The 22,897-nt window shown below is 31.4% G+C and overlaps 2 protein-coding genes across 4 annotated transcripts; both read right to left on the minus strand.

Annotated features, from left to right (window-relative positions):
• On the minus strand, positions 1-17,342 carry LOC130896857 (monocarboxylate transporter 12-like). 3 transcript variants are annotated; one of them, XM_057805214.1, is made up of 8 exons: positions 11,462-12,335; positions 10,995-11,105; positions 8,919-9,957; positions 7,672-7,921; positions 7,409-7,612; positions 5,461-5,745; positions 4,089-4,310; positions 1-1,914 (listed from the first exon to the last, which is right to left on the minus strand). In XM_057805214.1, the coding sequence occupies exons 3-8, from the start codon at positions 9,698-9,700 to the stop codon at positions 1,381-1,383; spliced, it is 2,277 nt and encodes a 758-aa protein (XP_057661197.1). In that variant the 5' UTR covers positions 9,701-9,957; positions 10,995-11,105; positions 11,462-12,335; the 3' UTR covers positions 1-1,380. The 3 variants fall into 3 exon arrangements, with proteins under 3 accessions (XP_057661197.1, XP_057661196.1, XP_057661195.1); XM_057805213.1 differs by having other exon boundaries at positions 10,995-11,163; XM_057805212.1 differs by lacking the exons at positions 10,995-11,105; positions 11,462-12,335 and adding an exon at positions 17,070-17,342.
• A 983-nt stretch (positions 17,343-18,325) lies between these two features.
• Positions 18,326-22,879, minus strand: LOC130896374 (uncharacterized). The gene is made up of 6 exons (XM_057804403.1): positions 22,706-22,879; positions 22,467-22,648; positions 20,899-21,075; positions 20,664-20,848; positions 18,711-19,915; positions 18,326-18,535 (listed from the first exon to the last, which is right to left on the minus strand). The coding sequence occupies exons 1-6, from the start codon at positions 22,782-22,784 to the stop codon at positions 18,375-18,377; spliced, it is 1,989 nt and encodes a 662-aa protein (XP_057660386.1). The 5' UTR covers positions 22,785-22,879; the 3' UTR covers positions 18,326-18,374.
• Between the last annotated feature and the right edge of the window lie 18 nt (positions 22,880-22,897).

Raw genomic sequence — 22,897 nt, forward strand, 5'->3', positions numbered from 1 at the left:
CGTTGATAAATTAATACTTAAGTCACTATTCAAATTTATCATAATTATCAATTTATTAGACTTTAAATTCGATGTTTATAAACGCATACGCAAGTAGGCGTGTCCTATTTTCAAGAAAAAAGAAGAATAATACATAATATGAATTCAGCTACTTTTCATTAGTGCAATCTAACGAATTGTCAAATTCAGCTGATAACCATTTTAAAATGGCCGCTGTGGGGGTGATTAAATGATTTTGTCGTAACTTTCTGTTGTTTTTTGTGAAGTTATTATTTATTATTTTCAGTTTTATTGTGAGATAGCTTCTTAAAGAATTACTACGTGAAAAAGTACGAAATTTCTATCCGGAACGTGCTTTGTTATTTTCTTTTTCCACTTTGCAGTGTTTTGCTTGGTGTAGGTAAGCGGTATACAGGGGGCTTCTCATAGTTTATTCATATCCTTAAGTTTTAGTCTTTTATTGTTTACCTTCTGGAGTAAAGATGGTTTTTTCGTTTCACCTTTACTAGCAGGCTTATTTCAACTTTACCAGATGCAAAATAAAACAAACAAACAAAATTTGAAGCCGAAAAGTCTACAAACGAGAAAGTCTATTATTTACCACACGGCCGTCATTTTCATGTAGATCAGCTGTTTCTTTTTATATTGCCCAGTATGACTTATAACAAGTATCAAGTGAAAAAAATTGTCGATTTTGAAATGCGCGTACTTAATATGCGAAATTTCAGTCGAAAAGTAATTTTACAAAGAAAAAATACAAGAAAACTCTATATAATTAATGTTAGAATGTATATATTGAAAAAAAAAATGTATAAAAAAACGAAAAAATTGAAAAAAAAAAAATAACGCGGGCGAGAATCGAACCCGGGGCGCGCAATCAACAATCCTAGACGCTACCACCTCATCCATTTTAGAAACCCTTTAATAGAGAAGATGAAACGTCAAATTTTCATCTGTCTAAAAAATTATAAAAGAAACAAATTTCAAATCTCTAGAGACGTAAAATCATGAACATTTAGAAGCATGAAAAAATACTTGGAACAAGAATGAAAAAAAAAAGAGATAAAGATACATAACTATTGATTTTTTAATTCGTTAGATATGGTTCAATGTCAGTGTCAGTTGTAAATAATTTTCGTCTCACAGTTAAAACCACAGAACTACCTGATCGTAATGGTGGTTGCATACATTCCATTAATAATATAGATATTTGCATATCTAATAGTAACAATATCCGTGGTGATGTATTGTAAACTGCCTATATATAAGGCGAATTATTTTGTTTTGTTCGATATATTTTATATCGTAAATTTTTTTGATGATACGGGGGAGTAACAAATAATACTCGATTTGATTATTTTCATTTATTTATAGAAATAATTATATAATAGTAACGATTGTGAAATACATAAGAGGTACGAGTAAAATTAAAAATATACAGATTAACAAAATAGTGATCCAAATAACGTCTTTAGAATCCTCGATAACTTTTTCCACCGGTCCTTTTCCCAATATTTTCCTATTTTTCGTGAACGGAATTAAAGCTACCATCAGACCCGATATTATGATCCAAACGGACGATTGGTAAAAAGCTTGTTCCCAACTGTTGGTCACGTCGTACAAATGCCCCGCGTACGGGGGGCCTACCAAAAGTCCGATACCCATACAGAGAAGTTGGAGGCCGTACGCGGTGGTGAACCGATCTAGCGGTACCAATTCAACTATTATTCCGGGAGTGAACGAGTAGGTACTGGCGACGAAAACGCCGAAAAGCGCAGCGCACATTTCGAGCAAGATGAAATTTTGCGTGAAAAACATCAAACCGGCGCACGATACGCCGGTTAGTATCAAGCATACAGCGTAAGTTTTCGTTATGTTCATCCACGGTTGATCTCCTGCCCATCCTAAAGCGATCTGGAATTGGAAAAATAAATCTGAACCGAAAAGGGATTTTGATTCGTTATATATACGGAAAAACTGAAAATCCGGCAACGCTGTTTTATTCGTTTCAATCGAGTATCAAATAGTAGATGATGGTGGTGTTGCCAGATGTTATTTTCCTTAATCTGATTATGTGACTTCCATAAAATTATGATTCATATAATAATTGATTTAGAATAGAAAAAATGGCGGAAATTTTTGATTTGAATATATGAAAATATATGTGTATGTGTATATTTTATAGAAATTAATTTATAAAACTGATAAAATGTAGATGAAAATCGATATATTAGGTGAAATCAGTAGTATTACAGATGAATCTGTAGCTCTGGCATCAATGGTTGATCATAAAGTTGGTTCTGGCAATCCTAACACGATCTTTTATTAAAAAAAATCGTATCCGGAATAAATTCTGATCCTTTATATTTAAGGAAAAATTGAAATTCCGGCAACATTGTTTTATGTATTACATTTGTATTGGGCAGCCATTTATATTTTATAACAGTGTTGCCAGAAGTTTTAAATCTTGATCAGAATATTTAACGTAAAAAATAAAGGATTTATTGAAATTGATTTATAAAATAGGGAAATTATTGATAAAAATCGATATAGAAGTCGAAATTTAATATATTATATGATTATATTAATATGTTATTTTAAAAAAAGTCCAATCCGAAATAAATTCCGTCCCTTTATATTTAGGGAAAAGTGAAATTCCGGCAACACTGTTTTATATATTGATACGTTTCAAGGTCGTGAAAATGGATAATTGATAGCAGTGTTGCCAGATGTTTTTTCTTTATGTGAAGTTTTAAAAATATTTCTACGAGATTGATATAATATGTGAATTAGATAAGACGAAATCGCTTAGGAAATCTTTCGTTTAACTACAGATTTGTATGAAAACATTTAATTATGTAGATATTAATTTATAATATCTTAAAAATCATAATAACCATCGGTAGATTCTAGTTGGGAGTTTTAGATATAAAATTTGTTACAAATATTAATAATAATTGTATAGAAATATGCCCAAGTATGTATATTCAACTCAAATATGAACTAAAATTAACAGCATTATATTTTTCCTTACTCTCAATACCGTTCCGATAGTCTGGCAACGATGCTCTAATGTGATTTCATACCTTAGAACAAAAACTACAGATGGCGCGAATAGTTCCGGAAGCATCGTATAAGTCGGTATCGAGATTGTTACGTCACACCAAATATAAATCGCTACACTGAGAAAACTAACATTATATATTCATTGTTGATATATTTGAAAATTTAAAAATCATGAAAAAAATTAACGTCGACATTAAAATATACTTATTTAATTTCAAGTTTTATAATTTGAAGTTGTTCAAATACGAGCGCACATAAATGCGAGAACTTAATCAGCCTAACCCTATATCAGAGCTTTTCCTAAAACATATTATAACCTGCACGAAAATTCCCTTATCTCCCCCTAAAAACGCACTAAAACAAATTCGGAATCTTCCGTTACACTGTGAAATCGATCGCTACATTTTGAATTTTTTCTTTAATAATTGTAAAAACAAATATGGTTAAAAAATATTTCTTAGAAATGAAAAATTTTTCGTGATCGATATATTTCCGTTTATTTACAGAATTTTACATTGAAAATTAGTTTTTGTTTGGATACTTCGATGTAGTGTATTACTTTTCTCAGTGTATATTGTTTTACGATCGCCAGTTAAACATTAGACGCGCCTGCGGAGTGTCACTTCCCTTTAGTAAGTAGCAGTGTTGTCAGATTTAAATAATTACCTTTAATATCAATATTTTTAACTAAAAATTTATTTGGAAAAATAAAAATTCGAAACATTTTCGCTATACAAAAAAAATTCTTTTGATTTTATATCAATTTTTTTCTTTTCGATAATTTTTTATCGATGTAATTTTCTCGTAACTATTTTAAATCATTTCTGTAACTCAACTGCAGATAGTCGAATAAGTCTGGCAACACTGGTTAGCAGTTCGTGCGAATTCGATCTATTATGGCGTGATTCATTCTTTTATCTTTGTTTATTATTTTTTAAAGGAAGTTTTAAAAGAAATTATTATATTTTTAGGAATATTTGTTTTTTTTTTGAATTATTTTTCATTTGATCCCGTCTACTTACCATTCCGATGGTATTGGTGATACCTATGTTGGATATAGTAAGAGACGCGTCTTCGTTAGTATATCCGTGCTTTGTCATATGTTCCACCAAATAAAAATACGGCACTATAAACCAAACAAAAAGTGTTATGGTCGACAGGGACAGCAAGAAAAAATGTAGTTCTAAGAACAACGAAAAATCGCATATTCCCTTCACCAAGTCTAGTAGTTCATCGTACCATTTCTATAAAACGTTTCCTGTCAAACTAACAACGAAATTTCATCATAGTCCGGGAAAATTAGGTCGTGACCTCACAATAATTTTTTTCGAAGAATATAAAACAGTTCGAAACTCAAGGTTTTTACGCTGATATCTTTTTTTATTTTTGATACTAAAAAAAATTTTGTATAACTTAAAAAAAAAATTTAACCAAAAATTTGTAATTTGCTTATTATTACGACAAGTATAGTAAATACTAAATTGATTTAATATAAAAATATGGAGGAATTTTTTTTTAAGCAGTTGGTATTTTCAAATTTCAAAAATTCAAAATGGCCGACGCGTAAACTGATTCAATATTCATCCTTGTTTATTTCACGATTAATATCAATTCTGAGATGGAATTTGCTGCAATCGAGTTGTACTTCATCAGGCAATATGAACAATTTTTATAAAAACTGAAAAAAACTCAAAAAAACTGAAAAAATAAATTTTTTTTTGATGCCTTGTATCAAACTTGTAGCCATATTGAATTTTTAAAATTAGAGAATCTGCTTTAACAACATTTTCTCGATATTTCCAGAAAATATCGATATTATTTAGTTATTTTCCAAAATTTTGTGCCAAATAAATAAATTTCGAAAATTCTTAGTTATAAAATTTCATTAAAATTTGATATCTACGAGCAAAAATAAAAAATAGCGTAAAAAACTCAAATTTCTAGTACTTCTGCTAATATCGATCAAACTCATCGAAAATTTCATGAAATTAAATAATTCGATTAATTAATGTGATTTTCCTAATTTTCCCAGACTATCATAACATCAAAAGTGCTCATCTATTTCCGCTACGTTAACGAAACTATCACCTCAATCATTACTATCATTTCGAATAGAACGTTCCGCTATTGGTTCATTATTATAAGAGGTTCCTTGAATTTTTAATATTATGCAACCAAACATACAACTCCATACATATCGACAATTATGCAACCAAGTATACAATTATATAGGGGGGATCCGTTTTATATATTTGAATCAACTAAAATATTCGAGATAAGAAACCTCTTATAATAAATTATGTAAAAATATATATTTTTCTTTTTCAATTTCTTTATTAATATATAAGCACTTTTGTAAAACCCCAAATTTTTTACTATGATTAAAATACTCACCTCGTCGTCACTCTTTTTCAAAGTTAACGTGGACACTCTGTATATATTCGGGCAGCTGGAAGCTTTAAATCGATATTTGTTATTGTTGAATATCGCTCCTCGATGTATTAACGATTGTCTGTGCAATTTTAAATTTTTAAAATAATTTTGTCTTTGCGCTTGATTTAATTGCGCTTTCAATTTCGGTACTGTCGGTACTTTGGACAATCCGCTAAATTTTTTCGATGATTTTTCGATCAATAACGGTTCCTGTGCTTCTACATCCTTCCCGTTTTTCACACTATCCTGTAACAGACGATTTAAGAGTTGCCACGAAGTGGAACAAGATGGCGGCGGTATATATGTGTGTATACGAGGTGCATTCAAATAATTGAAGTTTGTATTTTTGAAGAAACGTCGTTCAAAGAAGGAAAATAGACGAGAAAGTGTCAAAAATGGCCGATACTACAGGAATATGAAACAAAATTGCGACGTTTCTTGAAATAAACCACAATTTTGAAAATTTTTTTTTCAAATTTTATCTACTACGAAGTAGAACAAGATGGCGGCGGTAAATATGTATGTATACGAGGTGCATTCAAATAATTGACGTTTGTATTTTTGAAGAAACGTCGTTAAATGAAGGAAAATACACGAGGAAGTGTCAAAAATGGCCGATACTAAAGGAATATGAAACAAAATGGCGACGTTTGTTGAAATAAACCACAATTTTGAAAATTTTTTTTTCAAATTTTATCTACTACGAAGTAGAACAAGATGGCGGCGGTAAATATGTATGTATACGAGGTGCATTCAAATAATTGACGTTTGTATTTTTGAAGAAACGTCGTTAAATGAAGGAAAATACACGAGGAAGTGTCAAAAATGGCCGATACTAAAGGAATATGAAACAAAATGGCGACGTTTGTTGAAATAAACCACAATTTTGAAAATTTTTTTTTCAAATTTTATCTACTACGAAGTAGAACAAGATGGCGGCGGTAAATATGTATGTATACGAGGTGCATTCAAATAATTGACGTTTGTATTTTTGAAGAAACGTCGTTAAATGAAGGAAAATACACGAGGAAGTGTCAAAAATGGCCGATACTAAAGGAATATGAAACAAAATGGCGACGTTTGTTGAAATAAACCACAATTTTGAAAATTTTTTTTTCAAATTTTATCTACTACGAAGTAGAACAAGATGGCGGCGGTAAATATGTATGTATACGAGGTGCATTCAAATAATTGACGTTTGTATTTTTGAAGAAACGTCGTTAAATGAAGGAAAATACACGAGGAAGTGTCAAAAATGGCCGATACTAAAGGAATATGAAACAAAATGGCGACGTTTGTTGAAATAAACCATAATTTTGAAAATTTTTTTTTCAAATTTTATCTACTACGAAGTAGAACAAGATGGCGGCGGTAAATATGTATGTATACGAGGTGCATTCAAATAATTGACGTTTGTATTTTTGAAGAAACGTCGTTAAATGAAAGAAAATAGACGAGGAAGTGTCAAAAATGGCCGATACTAAAGGAATATGAAACAAAATGGCGACGTTTGTTGAAATAAACCACAATTTTGAAAATTTTTTTTTCAAATTTTATCTACTACGAAGTAGAACAAGATGGCGGCGGTAAATATGTGTGCATTCAAATAATTGACGTTGTTCAAATAGAGAAAGTGTCAAAAATGGCCGATACTACAGGAATATGAAACAAAATGGCGATTTTTGTTAAACTAAACTAGAGTTTAAAAGTTTTTTTCAAAATTTGAACAATCTCCACGTAAAAATATATCTTTATACAGGTTGTAATAAAAAATAATTCGATATATACAATTTTTTCATTTTAACGAATATTTTTTCACGTATTTGTATATATACAGGGTTTTTGAAAATGTTTGAACGTATATAATGATGGGATTCGATGATGGTTGATTTTTTTTTTAATTACTCACCAGTTTTTTTGCAGTTTTTTCTTCTTTTTTTAACGTCATACACATCGTGATCGGTACTCTCTCAATAAGTGAAGCGTCTTCTGCTAATTTATTTAATCCTTTATCGGACGTACTCCTTGTTAATAATAAACTTGGAAAATTTTCCAATATAACATTATATAACTTTTTATTCGAACTGAGTTGTTCTAATACTTCTATAGGCACCTTAAATTCATTTATTTATCTGATACACACTGTATAATATATAGCGGTCGTCGACTTACTTTCTCATTTTGACGTATATACGTGGGTAGATTCAAAACTGAATTATGATTGTTTTTTAGAACTGATTTATCCACGTTATTCGATTCTATGGAAGTTTCTAAGCCTTGTAAAAGATATTCGACGTTTTTTCCGCTCTTTAATACGTCTTTCAGTTCTTCTATATCGAGGTTATTCAAAAAATTCGTCGATGACAACGATATCAAACTTGTTTTACTCGATTTACTAGATTTGGATAATTTCGAGTTTACCCTGTAAGAATTTTGACGTAAGCTTACGAATATGATTTACTGGAAATATAATTCCGTTACAAACAGATCATTAAAAATTTTATTTATACGCAGAAATTTTTCAAGTTCCCCCGTAAACTCGTATTTACTGTCAAGGTTAAATATATCGAGTTCTATGGAAATCATAACCGAGACATTCATTATTTCTTTAAAAAGTTTTAATCGATTTGTTAGATATAGATAAATTTGAGTTAACCCTGTAAAAAAATTAGGTTTTAATCACAAATTTATGATTATTTTTTTAATACAATAAAAACTTGATAATTCCCTATAGTAAAATCGCATTTATTATCAAGGTCAAATATATCGAATTCTATGGAAATTATAACAAAACTAAACTAAAGGAACGTTTTTTCTTCTTTTTTATATTGTTGACAAAGGTCATATAAATTTTAAGTTTATTAAATATTTGTGAATATAAATTAAGACGCTAAAAAATACACCAACTGAACATAAATTTTGATATTAGATTATTTTATCTAATTGCAAATCAAATAGTAAATACCAGGAAATTATCTGGAATAGATAATATAAGTCTAGTATTTTGTTTATTATTGAAAATGCTCATAAGTACGAATTTAGCGTATTATATTAAATTTATAGTATCTATCCTGACCACCAGAGTGCTTGTTGATTATAGTATTTTGTTCATTAATGACTAGGTTCATAAGGACGATTTTAGCGTATCTACTTTGACCACTTGAGTGTAATGGCAGATATTTAATGTAGTTATTAATATATTTGAGTAGCAGTCGCTGACAGGAGTCAGCCGGATTATATCGAAGGAGGAGTTTATGCCGAAATTAACATGAGACTCGTATTATAAATTTTAGTACATTCTTTGTTACTACGTAATTTTTTTTTATAAATTCTAATCTCAATAAACAATCAATTCGAGTTATCTTTATCTTATACTTATGAATTAATCTTCTTGGGATTAAATAAATAGATAAACTTACTTATTTTGTTCCGTTATCCAATCAGGATCTCTCATCAAAGCTCCACAGACGCACATATTCAAAAATAACCCTCCCAGAATCAAGGTGGTACCTCTCCAACCGAATTCGAAAATAAGCAAATTAGTCAAGGGGGAAAATATGAAAGTTCCCACTCCGGTTCCCGATGCGCTTATACCAACAGCCAAAGTCCTCTTCTTATCGAACCAAAACGCTATCGAAACAACAGCCGTCACGTAGCAAAGCCCCAATCCCAAACCGGCCAGTATGCCAAACGTCAGATACATAATAGAAATAGAATCGGCCCTGCAACTCATAATGAATCCCAGCGCCGCCACTGAACCTCCTACGCACGTCATGATCCGACATCCGTATTTGTCGACCAGAGCGCTCATAATCGGACCGGAAATTAAAGGTACCGCCAAAAACAAACTGCCTATCCAAGACGTATCCGAACTGGACGCTTTAAATTCAATCAAAAATTCCGGAAATAATAAACCGAATGATAAACTAACCCCATCGGCTATCATCGATACCAATAAAGAAGAAAATACTACAATCCAACCCCAACCGCCATCGGGTATCTTCGGTTTAACTTCGTCTTCCTCGGAATCGGATTCCGAAGAGGAGGATGTCGATGATAGACTGTTAGTTATGAACGTAACTTCCGGTTTTTCGATCGGTTCCGTGAGAACGATTTCTTCGCGTTTTATCGGGCTGGATTCTAGAGATGGAGCCACCGTCGATAAAGTAGCTAAAGGCGCTTCCTTTTTACCACTCTCCATGTTTTCTATTACAATTATTTATAAATCAATTAATCGGTATCGTATATAATATTTTTATTTGATTTATATTTCGCGTCCGGAGGTAAGGATCTTTTCCGATTTGATGGTTTTGGTAGTGACTAAAACGAATTAAATTCCCGTAACCGGTCATCAATAACAGACCGAGTGGTACGATTTTAAGAAAAATGCGGGTTTCTTGTAATTTTTAATTTCAGAAGTTGAGAGGGGTTCGTAGCATTGTCAGTTACGAGGAGAATCTGTAAAGTAAAATTTGAAATAGATAAAATTTATAATAATATCATTTTGTATGGGAAAAAAAATAATTAATTTATTTTCTTGCACAATACTTGGCAACATCGCGCTGTCTACTAGTCATCGTCTATTTCGATTTAAATAATCGATGTCATGAGATCAGCGCGTGGTTGCCAGTGTTTTCATCATTTCTTGATACTTATTCCATTTAAGTTGGTTATATAGCATTAGTCAGAGGCGTGCGTAATATTTTTAAATATGGTAGCGAATATTTTCTTGGAAAAAATTTTGTTGAATGAATTTGATTAATTAGATATGTATATACAGGGCGATTAGTTAAATAAGTATACTTATCATACACAGGATATGTTAAGGTTTTAATATGAAGATTTACATTACCGCTCTATTTTGAGATACAGGGTGGGTAATGTAATAAAAACAATAATTTGGTAAATAAAATAAAGTTATAAAATTTTATTTTAGACTTTGTTATTCCAACCCGAAGATTTTTTGTGTAAAATAATTACAATTATTAATGAATAACCCTGTATAGATCCTTAAAAATGTAATAAACCGTCTTAAATTTTTTGGATATTTATTTCAATCCAATTTTAGCGACGTCGATATCCGCCAAATGTTGTATAACGTTTTGCTTATACTATTTTTAAAAATAAATACGTCAAACGATTAATTTTTTCACAAAAAAATCAATTTATAGAATGAATTTTAATAGACCAAATATTTTACAATGTGTAATTCTAATTGGAACGTAAGTTAACTATTCATCGATACATAAACTGCCTTTGACACTATGAAAAATTGTCATGAATTCTTAAATGTGTTACAGCAAATAATATATACGTGAAATAACCTCAAATTTGAGAAAGTACTTAGTAGAAGATTAAATTTTAATAAAAACAAAAATAATTATTAAATATATCGATATTTTCACGACGTCCCCTGTACAGAAATTTCATGTACAACATTTTTTATTGGAACAACTAACAACAAATGAATATAGAATAAGATATATGAAACTTACTTAATTTTTTATTACAATAAACTATTCGACACAAAACAGGTTTATTCAACGATCACCTTCACTAATTTTGTTTTTAAAAATCTACACACCATCACACATATTTATAAACAACTACAAAGAATTATGTAATGTCATAATTTCCCGCGTTGTTTATCGATAAAGAAGAAATCTTTATGACAATTATTCGAATATATCCAAGGTTAGTAATGAATAGGTTGACCGATAACTTGTCCGATATATACAGGTGACGTCATCTGTTGTACTATACGATTTTGTCAATTTATTCGAATGTTTTTGAGGATAAATGAAATTTAAATTCAAGGTGTTTCCGTCGAAATTAAATTGTGTGATTTTATTATTATAATGTTTAATTCAAACGTAAACACTGCTTATTCTTCGGAATTGTTGTGACGTAACGGCTTTCATATATGACATCCACGTTATCGGGCAACCTAGTCTTTACCAACCTTGGATGCTATCTGACATTTGATTTCACCAATGAGTCATGTATTATTTTTCGACAATTTCCAGCAAAATGGGTCGATATTAAGCACGTAAAATATTTTTATGCAAATATAGCACGCATATAAACGATTCGTCGTCGTGAATTAAATTGGAATAGACTAAAATTAAAATTACCTACCGTTCATTTGACTTGCGACGAAAATAAATCATAAAATACTCTGCGTCACGTATACCGGTCAACAAAATTAGACGCAGTCAAAATAAAGATGCGATCCAAATTTTTTTTATAAATAAACAAAAATTACAATCTTTTTTTCAGCTTAAAATTTTAATGCATAATTGTGTTGTATACAACGCGGTTAAATTCTAATGAAGTTTTACAATCAACCAGGCGCTGTTGTCGGTTTGTGTTAAAAGTAACGAAATCAAAACATTTTGTGATAAATGCATTTTATGTGGGTTCGAATTGGTTTGAAAAAAATAATAAAATAATAAAATTTATGATGTCAATTTAGATATAACTACGATGTCATTCGTTTGAATTGGTTCTAATAAAATTTATGAACCCTAAATTTTATCTGCAAATTTAATTGGACGTATATAAAAATGAATGGCGTGGTGTTTTTTCGTTCTTATAAATAAACAAAAATTACAATCTTTTTTTCAGCTTAAAATTTTAACGCATAATTGTGTTATATACAACGCGGTTAAATTCTAATGAAGTTTTACAATCAACCAGGCGCTGTTGTCGGTTTGTGTTAAAAGTAACGAAATCAAAACATTTTGTGATAAATAATAAAATTTATGATGTCAATTTAGATATTACTACGATGTCATTTCTTTGAATTGGTTCTAATAAATTTTAAGAACCCTAAATTTTATCTGCAAATTTAATTGGACGTATATTAAAATGAATGGCGTGGTGTTTTTTCGTTCGATCAAAGCAAAGATCTACTAAATCGTACAAAGTCGATTATACAGAGGTAAAAGATCGATGGAAACGCTAAAAATCGATTGAACAGACGTAAAAAATCGATTAAATCGTGAAAAATCAATTGGGCCGAGGTGAAAAATCGATGAAATACAAAATCCATTGGGCAGAGATGAAAAATCGATGAAATCGTACAAAATCGATTATACAGAGGTTGAAGATCGGCAAAAAACGCCAAAAATCGATTATGCAGAGGTAAAAGATCGACGAAAACGCTAAAAATCGATTGAACAGACGTAAAAAATCGATTAAATCGTAAAAAATCAATTGGGCCGAGGTGAAAAATCGATAAAATACACAATCCATTGGGCAGAGATGAAAAATCGATGAAATCGTACAAAATCGATTATACAGAGGTTGAAGATCGGCAAAAAACGCCAAAAATCGATTATGCAGAGGTAAAAGATCGACGAAAACGCTAAAAATCGATTGAACAGACGTAAAAAATCGATTAAATCGTGAAAAATCAATTGGGCCGAGGTGAAAAATCGATGAAATACAAAATCCATTGGGCAGAGATGAAAAATCGATGAAATCGTACAAAATCGATTATACAGAGGTTGAAGATCGGTAAAAAACGCCAAAAATCGATTATGCAGAGCTAAAAGATCGACGAAAACGCTAAAAATCGATTGAACAGACGTAAAAAATCGATTAAATCGTAAAAAATCAATTGGGCCGAGGTGAAAAATCGATAAAATACACAATCCATTGGGCAGAGATGAAAAATCGATGAAATCGTACAAAATCGATTATACAGAGGTTGAAGATCGGCAAAAAACGCCAAAAATCGATTATGCAGAGGTAAAAGATCGACGAAAACGCTAAAAATCGATTGAACAGACGTAAAAAATCGATTAAATCGTAAAAAATCAATTGGGCCGAGGTGAAAAATCGATGAAATACAAAATCCATTGGGCAGAGATGAAAAATCGATGAAATCGTACAAAATCGATTATACAGAGGTTGAAGATCGGCAAAAAACGCCAAAAATCGATTATGCAGAGATAAAAGATCGACGAAAACGCTAAAAATCGATTGAACAGACGTAAAAAATCGATTAAATCGTGAAAAATCAATTGGGCCGAGGTGAAAAATCGATGAAATACAAAATCCATTGGGCAGAGATGAAAAATCGATGAAATCGTACAAAATCGATTATACAGAGGTTGAGGATCGGCAAAAAACGCCAAAAATCGATTATGCAGAGGTAAAAGATCGACGAAAACGCTAAATATCGATTGAACAGACGTAAAAAATCGATTAAATCGTGAAAAATCAATTGGGCCGAGGTGAAAAATCGATGAAATACAAAATCCATTGGGCAGAGATGAAAAATCGATGAAATCGTACAAAATCGATTATACAGAGGTTGAAGATCGGCAAAAAACGCCAAAAATCGATTATGCAGAGGTAAAAGATCGACGAAAACGCTAAAAATCGATTGAACAGACGCAAAAAATCGATTAAATCGTGAAAAATCAATTGGGCCGAGGTGAAAAATCGATGAAATACAAAATCCATTGGGCAGAGATGAAAAATCGATGAAATCGTACAAAATCGATTATACAGAGGTTGAAGATCGGCAAAAAACGCCAAAAATCGATTATGCAGAGGTAAAAGATCGACGAAAACGCTAAAAATCGATTGAACAGACGTAAAAAATCGATTAAATCGTAAAAAATCAATTGGGCCGAGGTGAAAAATCGATGAAATACAAAATCCATTGGGCAGAGATGAAAAATCGATGAAATCGTACAAAATCGATTATACAGAGGTTGAAGATCGGCAAAAAACGCCAAAAATCGATTATGCAGAGGTAAAAGATCGACGAAAACGCTAAAAATCGATTGAACAGACGTAAAAAATCGATTAAATCGTAAAAAATCAATTGGGCCGAGGTGAAAAATCGATGAAATACAAAATCCATTGGGCAGAGATGAAAAATCGATGAAATCGTACAAAATCGATTATACAGAGGTTGAAGATCGGCAAAAAACGCCAAAAATCGATTATGCAGAGGTAAAAGATCGACGAAAACGCTAAAAATCGATTGAACAGACGTAAAAAATCGATTAAATCGTAAAAAATCAATTGGGCCGAGGTGAAAAATCGATAAAATACACAATCCATTGGGCAGAGCTGAAAAATCGATGAAATCGTACAAAATCGATTATACAGAGGTTGAAGATCGGCAAAAAACGCCAAAAATCGATTATGCAGAGGTAAAAGATCGACGAAAACGCTAAAAATCGATTGAACAGACGTAAAAAATCGATTAAATCGTAAAAAATCAATTGGGCCGAGGTGAAAAATCGATAAAATACACAATCCATTGGGCAGAGATGAAAAATCGATGAAATCGTACAAAATCGATTATACAGAGGTTGAAGATCGGCAAAAAACGCCAAAAATCGATTATGCAGAGGTAAAAGATCGACGAAAACGCTAAATATCGATTGAACAGACGTAAAAAATCGATTAAATCGTAAAAAATCAATTGAGCCGAGGTGAAAAATCGATAAAATACAAAATCCATTGGGCAGAGATGAAAAATCGATGAAATCGTACAAAATCGATTATACAGAGGTTGAAGATCGGCAAAAAACGCCAAAAATCGATTATGCAGAGGTAAAAGATCGACGAAAACGCTAAAAATCGATTGAACAGACGTAAAAAATCGATTAAATCGTAAAAAATCAATTGGGCCGAGGTGAAAAATCGATAAAATACACAATCCATTGGGCAGAGATGAAAAATCGATGAAATCGTACAAAATCGATTATACAGAGGTTGAAGATCGGCAAAAAACGCCAAAAATCGATTATGCAGAGGTAAAAGATCGACGAAAACGCTAAAAATCGATTGAACAGACGTAAAAAATCGATTAAATCGTAAAAAATCAATTGGGCCGAGGTGAAAAATCGATGAAATACAAAATCCATTGGGCAGAGATGAAAAATCGATGAAATCGTACAAAATCGATTATACAGAGGTTGAAGATCGGCAAAACACGCCAAAAATCGATTATGCAGAGGTAAAAGATCGACGAAAACGCTAAAAATCGATTGAACAGACGTAAAAAATCGATTAAATCGTAAAAAATCAATTGGGCCGAGGTGAAAAATCGATGAAATACAAAATCCATTGGGCAGAGATGAAAAATCGATGAAATCGTACAAAATCGATTATACAGAGGTTGAAGATCGGCAAAAAACGCCAAAAATCGATTATGCAGAGGTAAAAGATCGACGAAAACGCTAAAAATCGATTGAACAGACGTAAAAAATCGATTAAATCGTAAAAAATCAATTGGGCCGAGGTGAAAAATCGATAAAATACACAATCCATTGGGCAGAGATGAAAAATCGATGAAATCGTACAAAATCGATTATACAGAGGTTGAAGATCGGCAAAAAACGCCAAAAATCGATTATGCAGAGGTAAAAGATCGACGAAAACGCTAAAAATCGATTGAACAGACGTAAAAAATCGATTAAATCGTAAAAAATCAATTGGGCCGAGGTGAAAAATCGATGAAATACTAAATCCATTGGGCAGAGATGAAAAATCGATGAAATCGTACAAAATCGATTATGCAGAGGTTGAAGATCGGCAAAAAAACGCCAAAAATCGATTATGCAGAGGTAAAAGATCGACGAAAACGCTAAAAATCGATTGAACAGACGTAAAAAATCGATTAAATCGTAAAAAATCAATTGGGCCGAGGTGAAAAATCGATGAAATACAAAATCCATTGGGCAGAGATGAAAAATCGATGAAATCGTACAAAATCGATTGAGCAGAGGTTGAGATCGAGCTATTCCACTAAATATTTCTGAAAGAATCGCTTTTAGGGAAAAAAGTTTCAGACAAAAAATTAAGATCATAGAAAGCTCTACAAAGAAGATAATAAACATTTTTTACCTAAACCTATTATTTTGTCTGCTATGACCAAAAATATATCGGCTGGAGTCAAATTGAGGTTAGATTAGTCAACAGCTAAAAAAATAGATTTGCGTAAAAAATGTATTTAACCTCTTATGTAGAACTTTTTCTGATCTTCATTTTTTGTTTGAAACTTTTTTCTCTAAAATTTATACTTCCGGAGATATTTATCAAAATAATTACACTTATTTTAATCACAACAAAAATAGACTTTTTAGCAAGATAAACAAATAATTATTTATAGATCACCCTGTAGGATGAAAAGTACCTCAGAGTAGAGAGGATTCCAACTGATATTGTTTCCGAAATTGCAGATAATAAAAATGTTCAAAGAATTCATTTAAAACACTCGTATACCTGATGAATAAATAAGTTTTCTTAGTGTATATTGTTCGATTCTGTTATATATGAGAATTTACTTTAAAAATCGAGAAACTATCTAAGGAAAATTGTGTCAAAACTAGTTTTATACATTAGAACAACGGTATACAGGTAGATATAACAACAAATTATTTATTAAGATAATGTATTACATACAAGAGATAATACCAAAACAAAGCCTAGCAGTAAGTTGTGTTTATAAGCACTGTATTGATTTTTTTATCAAAATAAATTAAAGGTACCTATCACTTTCTCGAATCCATTACGCAATACATAAAAAAAATACTTACGTTTCTTTTTCTTTCTTGTAACAGAAGATACTGTCTGTGGATGTCGTCTAAATACTCAATCACCGATTTTAATCAACGCGAACTGAATTGATTATTTTTAGTTAGTTCATAAACATACGTGTAGCTAGCGTCGCTGTCGATAATTTTATAACCTACCTCTTTCCAAGCTTGTATTTAACTGAACGTCGAAAATTGCACGTCAACCGTTATAACTAACCGGCCAATGGAATCTTCCATTACGTCGACTTCGTGCATAATACACAAAACAACTAAAAGCACCTGTCTTCGTCAGGCGTGTGTTCGTTTCGCCCACACACGTGTTTTATTACACAAAAATAGATTTAAATACATTTATAGACAATAATAGTACGTTTAATTGTACTATTCATTTTATTAACGTTAAATCATCAAGATTATAACGCTTTTTACTAAATTCGGTAAACGTTTTCAATGTCATAGAATGTTTTACCAGTGATGTACGTCAAGAGTAAGAATTTTTTGTAACTGTTATATATTCATTAAATCAATGGAAAAAACAAAAAAATGTGTGATAAGGTGTTATAATTGTAATAAAAAGTGGTATTTGTTAATTTTCTTTATAATATTTTTCAGTTTCTCTCTTTTTATATTTTTAATTTTTCCTGAAAAACTTTCAACTAAATACCTGTGATATGGAACTATGTGATTATCGCACATCATTGCATATTTTGTTAGTGATGTACGACAGGTTACTTTATAACTGTTATCTTTATTACAACAAACAAAAATGTTGGGATAATGTTGTTTTATTCACAATAAAAAGTGTTAATATGTAATTTTTTCGATGTTTTCCAACTCCTCTCTATTGAAATTTTCAATACTCCCAGGAATACTTTTAGTAAATACCAGTGGTAAGGAACTAGGCGACTATCGCACATCACTGCATATACGTCACGTTTTGACAGTGATGTACGTCAGGGGTAGCAACTGTGTTGTAACTGTTATCTTTAGTAAAACAATAGGAATGAATAACAAACAAAAATGAAGCGATAATGTGTTTTATTTGTAAAAAAAGTGATAATTTGTCATTTTCCCGATGTTTTCTCTCTATTTAAATTTTTTATACTCCCAGAAATACTTTTAGTAAATACCAGTGGTAAGAAATGAGATGACTATCGCACATCACTAGATATTCTTTGTGTCAGTGATGTGCGTCAGGGTTTACAACTTTATTGTAACTGTTATTAAAATAATAGGAATAAATAACGAAAAATAGATTAGATTAAGTATTTTATTTGTAATAAAAATATATGATTTTTAATTTTCTTAATGATGTATTCCGATTCCTTCTTTGAAAGCTCTTTTTAAATTTTTAATATTCGCAGCAAAACTTTTAACTAAATACGTGTGGTACGGAACTAATTGACTATCGCACATCACTGCTAATTTTACTTGATCAGAATATTCATTTAAACAAAGAGAAATACCTAAAAACGTCAAAATATAATAATTTTTTTAATTTTTTATTATCAATTTTCAACTTTTAGTCAACCTTACACTATACAGGGTGAATTAAAAGTCTTTACGAACAAAACGTATTGCGTTAAATGTTCAGATTATATACGGGGTGTTAATATTTTATGGTATATTATTAATACTTACACATATTTGCTTGCGTAGGCCTCCAATAAATAACGCTCGACACTTCTTGACCCCAAATCGTTTTCTGGGTAACATTTGGGTAATTACTAGTAATCTCGGCAACGCTGACTGCGTATTTCCTCGATAAATATTTCAGATAAACGCTTAATACCGTCGGCGGTAAAAGTTGGGTTAAAAATCTAAATTTAGTTTGCAGTATCGTCAATAGATGCGACAATCCTTGCGTTTCCAACGAGGCCTTGAACTTTTTCTTGATATCCAACAGGGTTTCGATCTCGTTAGTACCGTCATCGGGATCGGGAATGGCGAGATTCATACATAAAATCCCACTGACGGCGTTTTCCGATCTAATATTAGGCCCCGTAGCGAATATGTAATTCGAAGATATATTTCTTATAGTCACCGGTATATCGTTAGGTATGTAATGATCGCTTTTCGAAAAATAATCCGATAAACACGAAGATACCGCCGATAGCATCACTTCCGTTTCGGACGTCCCGGCCCGTCTAGCCACGCCTTTAATTAAATCCCGTTTCACGGGCTCCGACCACGCGACGGATTTTCTGCCGCACAACGTGAAAGTTTGAAAAGATTCGTCTTGCAAAAGTATATCTTGTATTATAGTTTTGGGGGCCTTGAATAATATCGATCCCATATAAGTGAACTCGCTTAAAGAGGTGAATAATAAGGGTACAAATGCGTATAGAAACCCCACGATACTATCGGGATAAGGGCAATGACCCATAGTTAAACAACAGAGAAAAACTTGACTTTCCCTGTATATAAAAATCGTTATATTAACGGGTATATAACAAATAAAAAATATTATATTCGATATTATATTATTGGGGTTGGAAGATTTTAATAGGGATGAAAAAAACGTTTTTAAATTAACTTCCCTTTTTTCGGTTTCTTTAAAAATTGATTTAACTATATATCCGAACCTCGTATAAATATCATTATTTATCACTCTAAAACCCTTTTTACAATCCCTTATTACCGATACGAAACTGAGTAAACAAAACGAAATGAATTGGGAAAAGGAAAGGGTGTGTTTTAGTAATTCCGGTCGTTCTAAGGGGTCGTTATTAGCTACGAATTCGTTCCAACGATTAGATATTTCTTCAGTTAATCGATCTCTTAATATTAGTATAGCTTCCGGTTTTTTTAAAACCGTTACTAAAGGACTTTTCGATACGTCGGACCTGAAAACGTTATTTAAACGATAATTCGATTTCGAATTTTACCGCGCTAATTGTCGATAAAGTAGATATCATCATTTAACCATAGATATAATAATACTGTCAATTCAATAAAATTCGTAATAATCAAATTGGTATAGTTATTTTCGTCACATGTTAGAGGTGTGATTTTTAATTTATTAAATCGTACTACACTAAATTTCTTTCTCAAAATGAACACAATTTTTTAATATAAAAAAACATAAGAATCTCATTACTATATTTATATTTATAATACTCTAATTCGATTTCGCGAGACTATTTTTACTTTATGTCAATGATAATTGTTAATCATAAAAATACGTTTTTTTTAAACGCGATATCCCACCTCTAAATAACTGTCTAAAGAAATAGTGTAGTTCTGTTATATAAGAACCGCGATCGGGTATACCGATAGAGTTCGATGTTGTTCGGAGTGACCGAGTCACAGATATATAATTATATTATAGTAAACGCGATCAGCTGATGATGGATTATTTTGTTTTATATTGATTTCAAATAATTAATTGAAAATACCAATAAATTTACACATTGAGGAACGAAGTTAAAATAATTCGTAGGTTTAGTTTCAAATTTTTTTACGAAAACAGAACTATGATTATTTCGATCTGTAATCAACTGATGGATGATATATCTGATTAGAACTGATAGAGTTATATAATTAACAGTGGTATGTCAAATAGTGTAATAATTTGAACAAAATAGTACTTACCCTATAGATGGTTTAGTCGGTGGTATTAATGGTAAAAGATCACCGATATTTAACCCCTCCGAAAGCAGAAGATGATGAAGTTTGAATAGAATATAATGTTGATCTTCTGCGGAAGGGATGATCGTAATTTGCCATGGAGGAATATTTCCTGGTAGGTATTTGGATACAATTTCACTAACGTATTCCTGTTAATAAAGAAAGTTTTAAATTGAGTTTAGTGTAATTTTTAAATTACCTGAATGTTGTAACCTGTAACAGCTCTTCCTTTGTACGTGAATGGCGCAACTGTCAAATGTTGATCTAAATCGAATTTTCTACTTTGCCAAGCGTATGCACCGCATTTGGTAATTAAGCAGTGGCGTAACCGCAAAAATGCCAAATTACCAAATTTGTCCTTTCGACGAATTACTTCCTACAAAAATACTTTTCTAGTATAATTTTAATTTTAAACGTTGGTAAACTTGAATATATTACGGCGTTGCCGTACGTAGGGGAAATCTGAGAAACTGGGTAATCATAATAAGTCATACGTAAATTGCGATGTTGCCAAATGTAATTTTTTTTACCTTGCTAAATTAAGATTTCAATTGAGGAAATAAAAAATATCATTAAGCAATTGTCAATTGCGGTGTTGTAAGATAGTTTTTTTTTCACAAATCTAGGGAAATCGATAATATAATACGAAATCACGTGCAAATTACGCTGTTGCCGAACTAAACTTAAATTTTGATGTCATATCCAATATAAATTGCGGTGTTGTCGAAAATATTTACCTCAGATCTAATGAAATTTCATTACTAATTAAATAGAGCTAGCGGTGTTGTCAGACTTACGTTTTCGTCATAGAAAAATATATACATGTTGCCTAAGATAACTTTTTAACATATCTAAAATATACTGCGGTGTTGCCAAATGTGATTTCCTCCGCAATATGTAACACACAATGCGATGTTGCCAAATGAGATTTTCTCCGCAATACCTAACACATTATGCGATGTTGCCAAACTTAATTTTCTCCAAATTTTAAACAAATGGCATAATTTTACGAGGTTGCTCGTAGAGATTGCGGCGTTGTCATATCTAGTTTTTAAATATGACACAAAATTGCGGTGTTGCCAATTTAACTTAATAGAGAAATAGTACAAGCGAATAGCGGTGTTGCCAAACGTATTTTTTTCCAATAAACGAGAAAATTGGGAATTTTAAATAGATTCATATAGAGATTACAGTGTTGCCGAACGTGTTTTTTTTTTTCTAAAATATACTGCGGTATTGCCAAATGTGATTTCCTCCGCAATACGTAACACATAATGCGATGTTGCCAAATGAGATTTTCTCTGCAATAAGTAACACATTATGCGATGTTGCCAAACTTAATTTTCTCCAAATTTTAAGAAATAGGATAATTTTACGAGGTTGCTCGTAGAGATTGCGGCGTTGTCATATCTAGTTTTTGAATATGACACAAAATTGCGGTGGTGCCAATTTAACTTAATAGTGAAATAGTACAAACGAATAGCGGTGTTGCCAAACGTATTTTTTTTCAATAAACGAGAAAATTGGGAATTTTAAATAGATTCATATAAAGATTACAGTGTTGCCGAACGTGTGTTTTTTTCCCTAAAATATATTGCGATGTTGTCAAACTCAATTTTTCTCATAATTAGAGACAGGTGGGGGTGTTGCCAGACGTAGATTTATTTTCGGCATATATGACGTTATTGCCAAACTTATTTGTCCCCAGAAGCATATATGTGGATTGCGGTGTTGCCAAACATTTAATTATAGAAATTTTTTTACTACCTGTATATGCCTTCGAACTTTTTCGGTTTGGACTGGGCCTTTAACAGTGAGTAATACGCTTATTATTCCCTGGTTTCTATGCGTGTCCAAAAGGGATCTGACAGTGTCGTACTTGACGAATTCGACATCGGGATGTAACCTTGTTAACAAATTCCACCAAAGCGCCCTATAGATTTTTAAAACTATAAAAAATTTTTTTGTAAAATCGCGTTTTGATTTAAATGTAAATGGACACGTACCCAAAAACGTGAAGCAAACTAAAGGTAACGAAAATACGATTACCGAAAATAACGAAAGATTTATCAAAAAATCCAACATTTTCACTTCGGTGTCACACAACGACTAATCAATATTTAATGCTTCATTTCGACTAGACTTTGTCTAATTACACCACATTCACCACTATAAATAAATATTACCATTAAATCTTA

Source organism: Diorhabda carinulata, chromosome 7, assembly GCF_026250575.1.
Source record: "Diorhabda carinulata isolate Delta chromosome 7, icDioCari1.1, whole genome shotgun sequence".
NCBI classification, from domain to species: Eukaryota; Metazoa; Arthropoda; class Insecta; order Coleoptera; family Chrysomelidae; genus Diorhabda; species Diorhabda carinulata.